This window comes from Piliocolobus tephrosceles, chromosome 2 (genome assembly GCF_002776525.5).
Source record: "Piliocolobus tephrosceles isolate RC106 chromosome 2, ASM277652v3, whole genome shotgun sequence".
Lineage (NCBI taxonomy): Eukaryota > Metazoa > Chordata > Mammalia > Primates > Cercopithecidae > Piliocolobus > Piliocolobus tephrosceles.
The window spans coordinates 63,430,847-63,444,649 of NC_045435.1; the positions used below are offsets into that span (position 1 = coordinate 63,430,847).

The 13,803-nt window shown below is 42.5% G+C and overlaps 1 protein-coding gene across 1 annotated transcript in view; it reads right to left on the reverse strand.

Annotated features, from left to right (window-relative positions):
* GXYLT2 (glucoside xylosyltransferase 2) overlaps positions 1-13,803 on the reverse strand; it is a 91,406-nt gene that overhangs the window by 46,668 nt on the left and 30,935 nt on the right. Inside the window, exon 3 of the mRNA XM_026447618.1 lies at positions 9,672-9,803. Coding sequence (XP_026303403.1) covers positions 9,672-9,803 — 132 coding nt within the window. The remainder of the gene's footprint in view (positions 1-9,671; positions 9,804-13,803) is intronic.

Here is a 13,803-nt window from a genome sequence, read left to right on the forward strand (position 1 = left end):
ATTTTTTCCTTCATTTCAACTTTGGTGAATCTGGCAATTATGTGTCTTGGAGTTGCTCTTCTGGAGGAGTATCTTTGTGGCGTTCTCTGTATTTCCTGAATTTGAATGTTGGCCTGCCCTGCTAGGTTGGGGAAGTTCTCCTGGATGATATCCTGTAGAGTGTTTTCCAATTTGGTTCCATTTTCCCCCTCACTTTCAGGCACCCCAATCAGACGTAGATTTGGTCTTTTGACATAATCCCATACTTCTTGCAGGCTTTGTTCATTTCTTTTTCTTCTTTTTTCTTTTGGTTTCTCTTCTCGCTTCATTTCATTCATTTGATCCTCCATCGCTGATACTCTTTCTTCCAGTTGATCGAGTCGGTTACTGAAGCTTGTGCATTTGTCACGTATTTCTCGTGTCATGGTTTTCATCTCTGTCATTTCGTTTATGACCTTCTCTGCATTAATTAGTCTAGCTGTCAATTCTTCCACTCTTTTTTCAAGATTTTTAGTTTCTTTGCACTGGGTACGTAATTCCTCCTTTAGCTCTGAGAAGTTTGATGGACTGAAGCCTTCTTCTCTCATCTCGTCAGTCATTCTCTGACCAGCTTTGATCCGTTGCTGGCGATGGGCTGTGCTCGTTTGCAGGAGGAGATGCGCTCTTAGTTTTTGAATTTCCAGCTTTTCTGCCCTGCTTTTTCCCCATCTTTGTGGTTTTGTCTGTCTCTGGTCTTCGATGATGGTGATGTACTGATGGGGTTTTGGTATAGGTGACCTTCCTGTTTGATAGTTTTCCTTCTGACAGTCAGGACCCTCAGCTATAGGTCTGTTGGAGATTGCTTGAGGTCCACTCCAGACCCTGTTTGCCTGGGTATCAGCAGCAGAGGTTGCAGAAGACAGAATATTGCTGAACAGCGAGTGCACCTGTCTGATTCTTGCTTTGGAAGCTTCCTCTCAGGGGTGTACTCCACCCTGTGAGGTGTGGGGTGTCAGACTGCCCCTAGTGGGAGATGTCTCCCAGTTAGGCTACTCAGGGGTCAGGAACCCACTTGAGCAGGCAGACTGCCCCTTCTCAGATCTCAACCTCCGTGTTGGGAGATCCACTGCTCTCTTCAAAGCTGTCAGACAGAGTCGTTCGCGTTTGCACAGGCTTCTGCACCTTTAGCTGAGCCCTGTCCCCAGAGGCGCAGTCTACAGAGACAGGCAGGTTTCCTTGAGCTGCTGTGAGCTCCACCCAGTTCGAGCTTCCCAGCGGCTTTATTTACCTACTTAAGCCTCAGCGATGGCGGGCGCCCCTCCCCCAGCCTCGCTGCTGCCTTGCGGTTAGATTGCCGCAGACTGCTGTGTTAGCAAGGAGGGAGGCTCCGTGGGCGTGGGACCCTCCCGGCCAGGTGTGGGATATATTCTCCGGTGTGCCGGTGTTGTAGCGCAGTATTGGGGTGGGAGTTACCCGATTTTCCAGGTGTTGTGTGTCTCAGTTCCCCTGGCTAGGAAAAGGGACTCCCTTCCCCCTCGCGCTTCCCAGGTGAGGCGATGCCTCGCCCTGCTTCAGCTCTCGCTGGTCGGGCTGCAGCAGCTGACCCGCACGGATTGTCCGGCACTCCCGAGTGAGATGACCCCAGTACCTCAGTTGAAAATGCAGAAATCACCGGTCTTCTGTGTCGCTCGCGCTGGGAGATGGAGACTGGCACTGTTCCTATTCGGCCATCTTGCTCCGCCCCCCCAGCAGCATTTCTTAAACTATTTTCAACTGTACCTCATAGTAAAAAATGCATTTTCATCACTATTCCAGTTTATGCATACGTAAATATATAAGATGGAAATGTCAAAAAGAATACTTGTTTTACTAAATGTAATGCATATTCATTCTATTCTATTTCATGTTTTTTTTTTAAAAAGCTGATAATGATCCACTACACTGGTTTCAAGAGTCACTGGTGGGTTATTCCCCACAATTAGGGGAAACTCAGAATAGTCAAATAGTTAACCAAAGCTTAGTAAATAATATACATAGATAGGGAGGCAGACATATGGACAAAGAAGTAAAAATGGACCGTCCTCTATGTCCTCCACCATATTCTCCAACATTTTCTTCCCAGAAAAAACCACCAATTCCAATTATTTAAATTTATTCTGTAGGTATATACCTCCATGTCTCTAAATAATATACCTTATCTATTAACTTCCTAGGCTGGAAGAATAGGTTTTAGCTCTCTTTCACACAAATTCCCAACCCCACACATATACCTTCCCATCCTCCAATACAATTATATCAAAATACCATTTAGACCAATATACAGAATTATGATGGCCATGCAAACATTATTTCCAGTGAAGCCACAAAATGAGTAGCAATACTTTCCCTCTCTGTACAAGTGATTTTCCTGTTTTCCTGGAATTAATGACTCTTTTTGATGTTGTTAATTTGTTTCGTGTTTTTTTTTTTTGAGACAGAGTCTCACTCTGTCACCTAGACTGGAGTGCAACGGCACGATCTCGGCTCACTACATCCTCTGCCTCCTGGGTTCATATGATTCTCCTGCCTCAGCCTCCTGAGTAGCTGGGACCACAGGCACAGTCCACCACACTTGGCTAATTTTTCTATTTTTAGTAAAGACAGAGTTCCACCATGTTTGCCAGTCAGTGATGTCTGTTATGACACCAGGAGGGCACTTTTTACCTGCATTGTCCTCTGGCTCTCCCTTATAAACTAACTGGCCTACGGTTTAGCTTGCTGTTCTCATGAAGCTGCAAGCCTCCTCTTAATTAAGAAACACCCTGGCTTCTGGCCACACCTCCATGGAATTTAGGCTCCACAACACATAGCTAGCTAGTAGCAATTAGAAATGCTGATGGCCTGAGTCTCCCAAGGAGATACCATATTCCTCAACTGAGCTGGAGAGAGAGATGAATCCCTGTGTTCTTGAATGAACTACCTGAAGGTGAATTTTTATCACACTGAACTGGAAGGGGGAAGGAGGAAGGCTGTGGTCCAAATGTCACAGATTCTCACTCTTCTTACCAAGTTTTGGTAGATTTTCTTGAATAAATGTTCCTTCATTTGCCTAGGTCCTTAGGACAATTTCCAAAGTATTTAGATAAGTTATTTTAAAAATAATTTTCACAAGTTATGCTTGTTTCACTGGGGAGCAATTCCACAGTGCTCCTTTTTTTTTTTTTTTTTTTTGAGACAGAGTCTCGCTCTGTTGCTCAGGCTGGAGTGCAGTGGCACACAGTCTCTGTTCACTGCAAGCTCCACCTCCCAGGTTCACATCATTCTCCTGCCTCAGCCTCCCGAGTAGCTGGAACTACAGGCGCCTGCCACTACGCCCAGCTAATTTTTTTGTATTTTTTTTAGTAGAGACGGGGTTTCACCGTGTTAGCCAGGATGGTCTCAATCTCCTGACCTCGTGATCCGCCCACCTCGGCCTCCCAAAGTCCTGGGATGACAGGTATGAGCCACCGCACCCGGCCACCATAGGGCTCCTAATGTCAACAATTTGGAAGTTGCTACCTTGCCATGCTCTTTTTCTGCCGTAGTTGCTAAGCTGTCAGAATTTGGATTTCAGGCTGCTTTGAGCAATCATTATGCTTATGGAGTAGCCTTGTAAGGGACTGAAAGAGAGAGACAGAGTCCTGATGACATTATGTGAGCTTCTAGATCTAGCTGTGCTTGGAATCAGTCCTACAGTGTGGACTTTGTAGTTAGATAAGCCAATAAATTAATTTCTTTCTTTGCTAGTTAAGAGTTGAATTTCTCTCACATATAACCAAGAGTTGTAGCTAATATCCTGAATGTCAAACTTTTAATAGTGTATGAGTAAATGATAAGTACTGTGGAAAGCTTGTTCAACAAAATTGGTATCTAGGGTCATTTCATGTAATCACTTAGGTAGCTAATCTCATCCAAATAATTTATAGCCTCTTGGCGCTTGATGAACTGTATAAACATCATTTATGGTGATTCTAATTGATGTTCCCCTTAATAACAATTTTTAATATATTCCTATATGTGTGTCAATATTTGTTAATATCCAAAGGATTTGTTGCAAGGATGTCTCAATGTTAATTGCAAATACTGAGATGTAATATTAATAATAATATAAAGGTCTGACCTTAATTATAAAAAGTTCTGAAAAGTATGATAAGCCTCCCTTTTCCATTAGCCTACAGCTAACTCATGAAGACATCATTGGTAAGCATGCAGATTTCAAAACATTGGAACCAGTTACAGGTCTCTTTAACAAGCCATAAGTGGAAAAGAGAAGATTATATGTTGTTGCTTTCACTACAGTATCTAAAAGCTAGATAATCTAAGATTTATCTTTATTTGGCATGGTAGTCCTTTGAAATATTAAGGAGTGGGACAAGTTTCTTGGAAATATGGAGTAAGAAAACTTCAAGAATACATTTACAGGTTAAAGCTAGAACTAATTTGGCCAGGTGCGGTGGCTCACACCTGTAATCCCAGCATTTTTTTTTTTTTTTTTGAGAGGGAGTGTCGCCCTGTCGCCCAGGCTGAAATGCAATGGCACGATCTTGGCTCACTGCAACCTCTGCCTCCTAGGTTCAAATGATTCTCCTGCCTCAGCCTCCTGAGCAGCTGGGATTACAGGTGCCCACCACTACGCCCAGCTAATTTTTGTATGTTTAGTAGAGACAGGGTTTCACCATGTTGGCCAGGCTGGTCTTGAACTCCTGACCTTGTGATCTGCCCACCTCGGCCTCCCAAAATGCGGGGATTACAGGTTTGAGCCACCAAGCCTGGCTGAAGCCATAATTAATTTGATCAGGCACAGTGGCTCACACCTGTAATCCCAGCACTTTAGGAGGCCTAGGAAGGAGGATCACTTGAGCCCAGGAGTTTGAGACCAGCCTGGGCAACATGGTAAGACTCTTGTCTCTACAAAAATTTAAAAAATTAGCTGGGCATGGTGGTGTGTACCTGTGGTCCCAGCTACTCAGGAGGCTTAGGTGGGAGGATCACTTGAGCCCGGGAGGTTGACACTGCAGTGATCCATGATTGCACCACTGCACTCTAGCCTGGGCAACAGAGTGAGACCCTCTCTAACGCCTTCCTTAAATATAGATATCTATGGTGAATGTTGGGAGCAAAAAAAGACATCAGACATTATTATAAGCTCGGAGCTTATTAAAACTTGGTAAAAACAAAAACAAAAACATTTCTCCCTGGGTAAGGTATCGATAGAACCTTACCCTACCTCAAATTACCATATTGGGTACCACTTACAAATAAGGTCTCTAAAGGTTCTGCAATCCAGTGATGTTTGTCATGTTTTACCTATGTCTAGGATTCCCAGAGGACCACCGTTATTAAGGAGAGAAGTCTTCATAATTAAACAGGCACAGCGTGTAGCAAAATGTACAGATCTATTATAAAATCTCACTACTTCCAATTAATTGGGGGAAAGGTGATGTGAATTCATACCCGGGCTTTACTAAGAAAAAAAGAGAAAAGTATTCCAGAATCAATTTTAATGAACACATTTGATTTATTTGTAATTGGCATATTGTTTTAAATATTTTAAGCTTCTGAATTACCTGAAAGAAATATGCATTTTAGAATGCTTAATCAAGCCATCTGCAGTTTAGTTTGCATTCATAATGGTCCCATGCCACAGGACCACTATTCACAGAAGGAGACGAGTAACTGTCCACTGATTTCTAGGAGTTCATAAATTTTGAATTGGTGGGATCTGAATCACACTAATTGCACTTGAGAATCTAATAGGCTTGAGTTGCAAAGACTTATGCTCTGATATTATTCAGACAGTAAAATCTTAGTTGAGAAAGGGTCTCTTCTGCAGTTTTGGGTAGATGACAACCTCTTGGAAAATGGGTGGGACTATGGTCCTCAGTCAACTGACTACCTGATAGAATGTTTGCACTTTAGGATCTCCATTTTCTCTGTGCTCCTGAGGCAGCACACCTGATATGCTTTTGTAGAGATGAATTCCAAGGAAAACACGACCTAGACTTTATTTCAAATTACGCTCAAGATCAATACATCTCACTGATGCCCAAAAATGCCACGTTCATAATCTGCTGTTGTGATATACAACTAGGAAAAGGTAAATGTCCTGTCAACCACAATCTCTCTTTATTATTTTTAAAGAGGGCTCGTTTCCATTATCAGAAGCAGATAAGGAATACCAGCACCCATTTGTCATTCAAAACCAAGCACTTACTTAGCTGGGAAAGAATTAAAGCCATTAGGTGATGATTTTTTTTTTTTTAATAATGGTAATAAAGTAACAATTCAAGGTCAACAAAAATTCAAATGTAGTTCCATTGGGTAGCTAATATTTTGGATAGAATGGGAAGACTATTTCCCAACATTACCTTTGGTTTTCTAATACTTATTTTTTGCAAAAATGGAGACAAGAAACAGAAACCTAACATTTTCTCTCACCTCAAAGAGTAATCAGTTTTTATATCACCAACCTAGAGATTTTCATGTCAGTTGGAGGGAATCTTTTCCTACCCCAGTTTTTATGCGACTAATCCTATCTCACCATATGTATAAAGGTCTGTGACATGTGAAGAATAGATGATGTGGCCAGGCGCAGCAGCTCATGTCTGTAATCCCAGCACTTTGGGAGGCCAAGGTGGGCGGAACACCCGGGTTCAGGAGTTCAAGATCAGCCTGACCAACATGTTGAAGCCCTGTCTCTACTAAAAATACAAAAATTAGCGGGTCATGGTGGTATGCACCGAAATCCCAGCTACTTGGGGGGTTGAGGCAGGAGAATTGCTTGAACCCAGGAGGCGGAAGTTGCAGTGAGCTGAGATTGTGCCACTGCACTCCAGCCTAGGAGACAGAGTAAGACTCTGTCTCAAAAAGAAAAAAAAGAAAAGAAAAATAGATGATGTAATGAGCAAGTGAACTTGGGCAGCTGATCGCTGCCAACAATTCATCCAGGGTTTATTCTGCTCACAGGTCTCTGCATAGGAAATGCTAAAAGTGCTACTCCCCAGTTAGGGTTTCCAGACCGATAGATGTGAAGATTCCTTCTGCATGAGTATCCTCAGGCACCTCAAAATCAAACTATGACCCAAATTAAACTCATTTGACCCATTTACCAAAAATGCTTTCCCCTGTCTTTTCTATCCCTAAATGATCCTGCCATTTATTTCTTAGGTTGAGCCATAAGAAATTGCCTTTTTTGTAGGTCATTAATGGTTGAATATTGGCAATTTCAAAAGGATCAACCTTAACAGTTGTTCAGGTTAAAAAAAAAAAAAAAAAAAACCTGGTAAAATCCTTTTCATATCACTTCCCCTTCAACTCTTACAACAAGCCAATCAGGAAGGTTGGTAAATTCTGTTTCAGGCAGGTCCATTATCCATCTTTAAGGCAACCATCAAAGCCCAAGCCAAGTTAGTGAACTGGCTTCACCAACCCTGTCCACGCTACCATAAACCAGAGTGTCTTCTTTAAAATGCAAGTTAGAACATGCCACTTGCTGCAAAAAATCATCCAATGGCTTCCCACTGCCCTTAAGAAAAAGACTGGGCTGGGTGCTGTGGCTCACGTCTGTAATTCCAGCACTGTGAGAGGTCAAGGTGGGAGGACCGCTTGAGCCCAGGAGTATGTGACCAGGCTGGCAACATAGCAAGACATCATCTCTACAAAAAATAAAAAAATTAGCTAGGCATGGTGGCTCACATCTGTAGTCCCAGCTACTTGTGAGGCTCAGGTGGGAGGATCACTTGAGCCCAGGAGTTGGAGGCAGCAGTGAGCCATGAATGCACCACTGCACTCTAGCAGGGGCAACAGAGAGTTACCTTATCTCTAAAAAAAAAAAAAAGACAAAGATGGCTTGCTGATTTGCAAGCTCCAGTCTCTACTGACTGCTTCACTCTCATCTCACTTTCTGTTTTTTGGTTACTATGATGTTCTTTTATTTTCTTAAACATGGCCCTCCCCACCTTAGGGCCTTTGTATATACTGTTCCATCTGCCTGGAACCTTCTTTTCTCTCATGACCCCCAAGGCCCTTGTCACCTAGTAACCCTTACTTCTCCTTTATTCATGTCTCTGCATAAATGCCACTGCTGGGCAGGCATGGTGGCTCATGCCTGTAATCCTACTACTTTGGGAGGCGAAGGCGAGAGGATCACTTAAGCGCAGTTCAAGATCAGCCTGAGCAATATAGCAAGACCCCATCTCTACAAAAAAAAAAAATATGCCACTGCCTCAAGAGAAACTTCTGTGATCTCTCTTAGACCAGGATGGAACCCCGTGTTACATACATCCATGAGACTATCTCTTCTTAGTACTGGTCATACTTCTAATTGTTTGTTCAAGGCCCTACTAGACTCAAGCTCCAAGGAAACAGGATCATGGCTGTCTATTACCATGTCACCATCACTGAGCCAGAGCCCAGCACCCTAATGGGCACTCAACAAATATCTATGGAAGGCACGAATCCCTCACAAAATTTAGAGAAGCAACTGACAGTTCAAAGTTGCCATCCCTGCACAATATTATTCTCACTTTTGATATATCTTTTTTCTACTTAATATTTTATTTTGATTACTTGATTTTTAAAATTGTATTTATTTATTTACTTTTTTGAGACAGGGTCTCACTCTGTCACGTAGGCTGGAGTGTGATGGTGCGATCATGGCTCACTGCAGCCTCAACCTCTTGAGCTCGGATGATCCTCCCACCTCAGCCTCCCAAGTAACTGGGACTACAGGCATGCGCCACCATGCCCAGCTAATTTTTTTTTTTTTTTTTTTCTGAGATGAAGTTTTACTCTTGTTGCCCACCCTGGAGTGCAGTGGCGTGATCTTGGCTCACTGCAACCTCCGCCTCCTGGGTTCAAGTGATTCTCTTGCCTCAGCCTCCTGAGTAGCTGGGATTACAGGCACACACTACCATGCCTGGCTAATTTTTGTATTTTTAGTAGAGACAGGGTTTCAACATGTTGACCAGGCTGGTCTTGAACTCCTGACCTCAGGTGATTCACCCACCTCGGCCTCGCAAACTGCTGGGATTATAAACGTGAGCCACCGCCCCCCGCCTAATTTTTGTATTTTTTGTAGAGATGGGATTTCGCCATGTTGCCCAGGCTGGTCTCAAGCTCCTGTGCTCAAGCCATCAGCCTGCCTTGGCCTCCCAAAGTACTGGGATTATAAGTGTGAGCCACCTTGCTGGCCTCAATATTTTAAAAAAGGAAACAAAAACATGCAATTTAAAAATTCATTAAACTAAAAGACTAAACCAAAATTCTGGGCCCTTTTGGAATGATAGCCTAGCACGGCCATAACTAGTAGCTGTTATTGTTATAAGAGAAATAACCATAATCAAAGCTAATATTTATTGAGGGCCAGCTATGTGCCAAGCCTATGGATAAAACTGAAGTTAGTGAAGCTGGGGGATTTAACAAGGTTCACAGGGGCCAGTAAATGATGAAGCCATAGTCACAAAGACCAATGATCCAAGACAGGATACGAATGCTCACAGTCCCTCAGTCTTTCAGTATGACAACCTCCAGAACACAGGGATCCTCTCTACATGCTGCAGACTTAGAGCATCAGCTCCAGAATCCAAGAGACACACATTTTCAGCGGTTAAGTTAAATGTTTCTACACATATCTCAGCTAATTTTACCTTATTTCCAAGAGCAAGCTACATCTTATTAAAAACAGGTGTTCCTACCGGAAGAAAGAGTCTCTGGGCAGCACAGGGTTTGAACAATTTCTTCCACTCCTGAGGGTTTCCAACAGAAAATGTGATGGGGTAGATTCTGTGCTCAAACTTCTTTGTATATGAGTCAGGCCACTGGCGCAACTGAAAAACATGGAAAGCAAGGGAAGGGTGATTAGGCCCCAGGAAATAGGGAAAACACCTGGGAAGCTTCTGGATGGTCAAATGGAAATTATTCAGGCAACTTACACAGAAAGTCTAACTTCATCACCACTATGAATGTTCACTAAATGAAAGAGTATTTGCTCCTACTAAAATTGCTAAGATTTTTAAAAATAACATTCAGAGTTGGCAACAGTGTTGAGAAACTGCAGAGGTGAGTATAGATGTGAACAAACTTCCAAAAGGGCAACTTGGAAACTGGTAACAACACCCCAAAAGACGGAGGTACAAGGACATTCACCACAACCTAGTTTGTAATAACAAAACTTGAGAACTTAGCAGCTTGGAAGGAGGAAAAAAACCCAGCAAACTTGGGAACTATCAAAATGTCCAATGATAAGGAATTGGGACAATTAAATATGATAGAACTACATAATAAAGTACAGTTAGAGGGATCAGAGGTGGTAGTTCATGCCTGTAATCCCAGCACTTTGGGAGGCTGAGGCGGGTGGATCTCTTCAGGCCAGAAGTTCAAGACCAGCCTGGCCAACCCAGCAAAACCCCATCCCTACTAAAAAACACAAAAATTAGCTGGGCGTGGTGGCACATGCCTGTAGTCCCAGCTACTTGGGAGGCTGAGACACGCGAATTGCTTGAACCAGGGAGGCGGAGGTTGCAGTGAGATCCTGCCACTGCACTCCAGCCTGCGTGACAGAGCGAGGCTGTGTCTCAAAAAAATTAAATTAAATTAAATTAAAAAATAAACACAGAATAATGTCCAGTTAGAAGAAAGTAGATGTCTTTTGTGTTATTTGTGGCAGGCTGGATTTGGCTCTTGTACTCCCATAGTTTGCTGACCTCAGTTCTATATCCTTGTCACTAGTGACTGCATTGTATTCTGTTATGTAGATAGGTACTGACATGGAAAATGGTTATAACAAATAGTTCGGCTTTGGAAAAAGCAAAGTGCAAAAAAATTTTGATATATGGTTCTTTTTTTTTTTTTTTTTAATTTCTTCACTACTGTCTGAATGAACAGTTCTGTCTTATAGGAAAAAATATATGCATGAGGCCGGGCGTAGTGGCTCACACCTGTAATCTCAGCACTTCGGGAGGCCCAGGCGGGTGGATCACTTGAGGTCAGGAGTTTGAGACCAGTCTGGCCAACATGGCAAAATCCTGTCTCTACTAAAAATACAAAAATTAGCTGGCGTGGTGGTGGGCGCCTGTAATCCCAGCTACTTCAGGAGGCTGAGGCAGGAGAATCACTTGAACCTGGGAGGCGGAAGTGGAGGTTGCAGTGTGTTGAGATCGTGCCACTGCACTCCAGTCTGAGGGTCAGAGCGAGACTCTAACTAAAATATATATATATACACACATACACATAGACACACACATATGTATGTACATTTTATATGTAGAGAAAAATCTAGATGGATATGCACCAAATTATTAAAAGTGGGCACCTCTATAGCTGGTGATGGTGGTTTCGTTTCCTCGGGCTACATTTCCATATTCTTTAGAACTTTTACAATGAGTATATATTACTTTCCTTGCATATATTAATTTTATAACAAAATTTTTAAAATACACTTTTAGATTTTAGAGCAGTTTAATGTCTACAGAAAGTCAGCCAGGTGTTGGTGGCTCACGCCTGTAATCCTAACATTTTGGGAGGCCAAGGTGGGAAGATTGCTTAAGCCCAGGAATTTGAGACCAGCCAGGGCAATATAGCAAGACCTGCCTCTTAAAAAAATTAAAAACAAGGCCAGGATTGGTGGCTGATGCCTGTAATCCTGTGACTTCGGGAGGCCAAGGCGGGTGGATCACTTGAGGTCAGGAGTTCAAGACCAGCGTGGCCAACATGGTGAAACCCCATCGCTACTAAAAATACAAAAATTAGCCAGAAGTGGTGAGGCATGCCTGTAGTCCCAGCTACTCGGGAGGCTGAGGCAGGAGAATCATATCAACACAGAAGGCGGAGGCTGCAGTGAGCCAAAACGGGACTACTGCACTCCAGCCTGGGTGACAGGAAAAAAAAAATTAAAAACAAGAACAACAATGAAAACAAACAACAAAAAAGAAAAATTGAGCAGAAATCAGTTTCCAGATAGCCTCTCTCTTCCCCCTGCCCTACAGTTTCCCCTATTATTTACATCTTGCATTCATGTGGTATATTTGTTACAACTGCTAAGTCAATATCAATATGCTATTACTAACTAAAGTCCACAGTTTACATTAATGTTAATTCTTTCTGTTGTACACTCTTTCTATGGATTTTGGCAAATGCACATCATATATCTATCATTACAGTATCATACAGAATAGTGTCACTACCCTAAAAATCCTCTCTGTTCCAACTTTTCAACATTCCTGCCCTCTCTCACCTGAATTTCTTCTTCATTTTTTTGAATCAGAGTCTCACTCTGTTGCCCAGACTGGAGTGCAATGGTGCTATCTCAGCTCACTGCAACCTCTGCATCCCAGGTTCCAGCAATTCTCCTGCTTCAGCCTCCTGAGTAGCTGGGATTACAGGTGACTGCCACTACGACCCAGCTACTTTTTGTATTTTTAGTAGAGACAGCGTTTTACCATGTTGGTCACGTTGGTCTCAAACTCCTGACCTCAGATGATCCACATGCCTTGGCCTCCCAAAGTGCTGGCATTGCAGGTGTGAGCCACCGTGCCTGGCCAAATACTGATCATTTTATAGGCTCTTCATGTTACCTTTTCCAGAATGTGATATAGTTAGAATCACATAGTACATTGCCTTTTCAGACTGGCTTCTTTCATTTAGCAATATGCATTTAGGTCTCCTACATGTCTTTTTGTGACTTGATAGCTCATTTTTAAATTTATCATTTAATAATACTGTATGCTCAAAAAAATTAGCTGAGCGTGGTGGCAGGTGCCTGTAGTCACAGCTACTTGGGAGGCTGAGGCAGGAGAATGGCATGAACTCGGGAGGTGGAGCTTGCAGTGAGCAGAGATCACGCCACTGCACTCCAGCCTGGGCGACAGAGTGAGACTCCATCTCAAAAAAAAAAAAAAAAAAGATAATACTGTATGCTATGGTATTAATCTATCACAGATTGTTTATCCATTTACCTACTGAAGGATATCTTGGTTGCTTCCAGTTTTGGGAAATTGTGAATATAGCTGCTACAAACATCTGTGTACAGGTTTTTGTGTGGATATAAGTTTTCAACTCATTTGGGTAAAGACTTAGGAGGTCTATTCCTGGATTGTATGGTAAGCCTATATTCAGCTTTCTAAGAAACTGCCAAACCATCTTCCAAAGTGGCTGCATGATTTTGCATTCTTATCAGCAATGAATGAGAGTTCCTATTGCTCCACATCCTCACCAGCATTTGGTGTTGTCAGGGTTCTAGATTTTAGCCATTCAAATAGGTGTGTAGTGGTGTCTCATTGTCATCTTAAGTTACAAATGCTCAAATCACATATGACACTGAACATCTTTTCATATGCTTTTTTGCCATCTGTGTATCTTAATTTTTTTTTTTTTTTTTTTTTTTTTTGAGACAGAGCCTTGCTTTGTCGCCCAAGCTGGAGTGCAGTGGCATGATCTCAGCTCACTGCACTCTCTGCCCCCCGGTTTCAAGCAATTCTCGTGCCTCGGCCTCCCAAGTAGCTGGGATTACAGGCATGCACCACTATGCCCAGCTAATTTTTTTGTATTTTCGGTAGAGATGGGAGTTTCGTCATGTTTCCCAGACTGGTCTCAAACTCCTGAGCTCAGGCAATCTGCCCACTTCATCCTCCCAAAGGGCTAGGATTACATGCATGAGCCACCGTGGCTGGACCTTCTTAATTTTTTTGAGTTAATGCCTTCCCATTGTTACAACAATTTTAGGAATTATTCCTAAGGAAAAATTTCAAAAATGGACACTTGTTTATTACAAGGTTGTTTGTTTTAGTGTTGTTTGTAACAATGATAAATTAGAAACAATCTAAAGAAGAG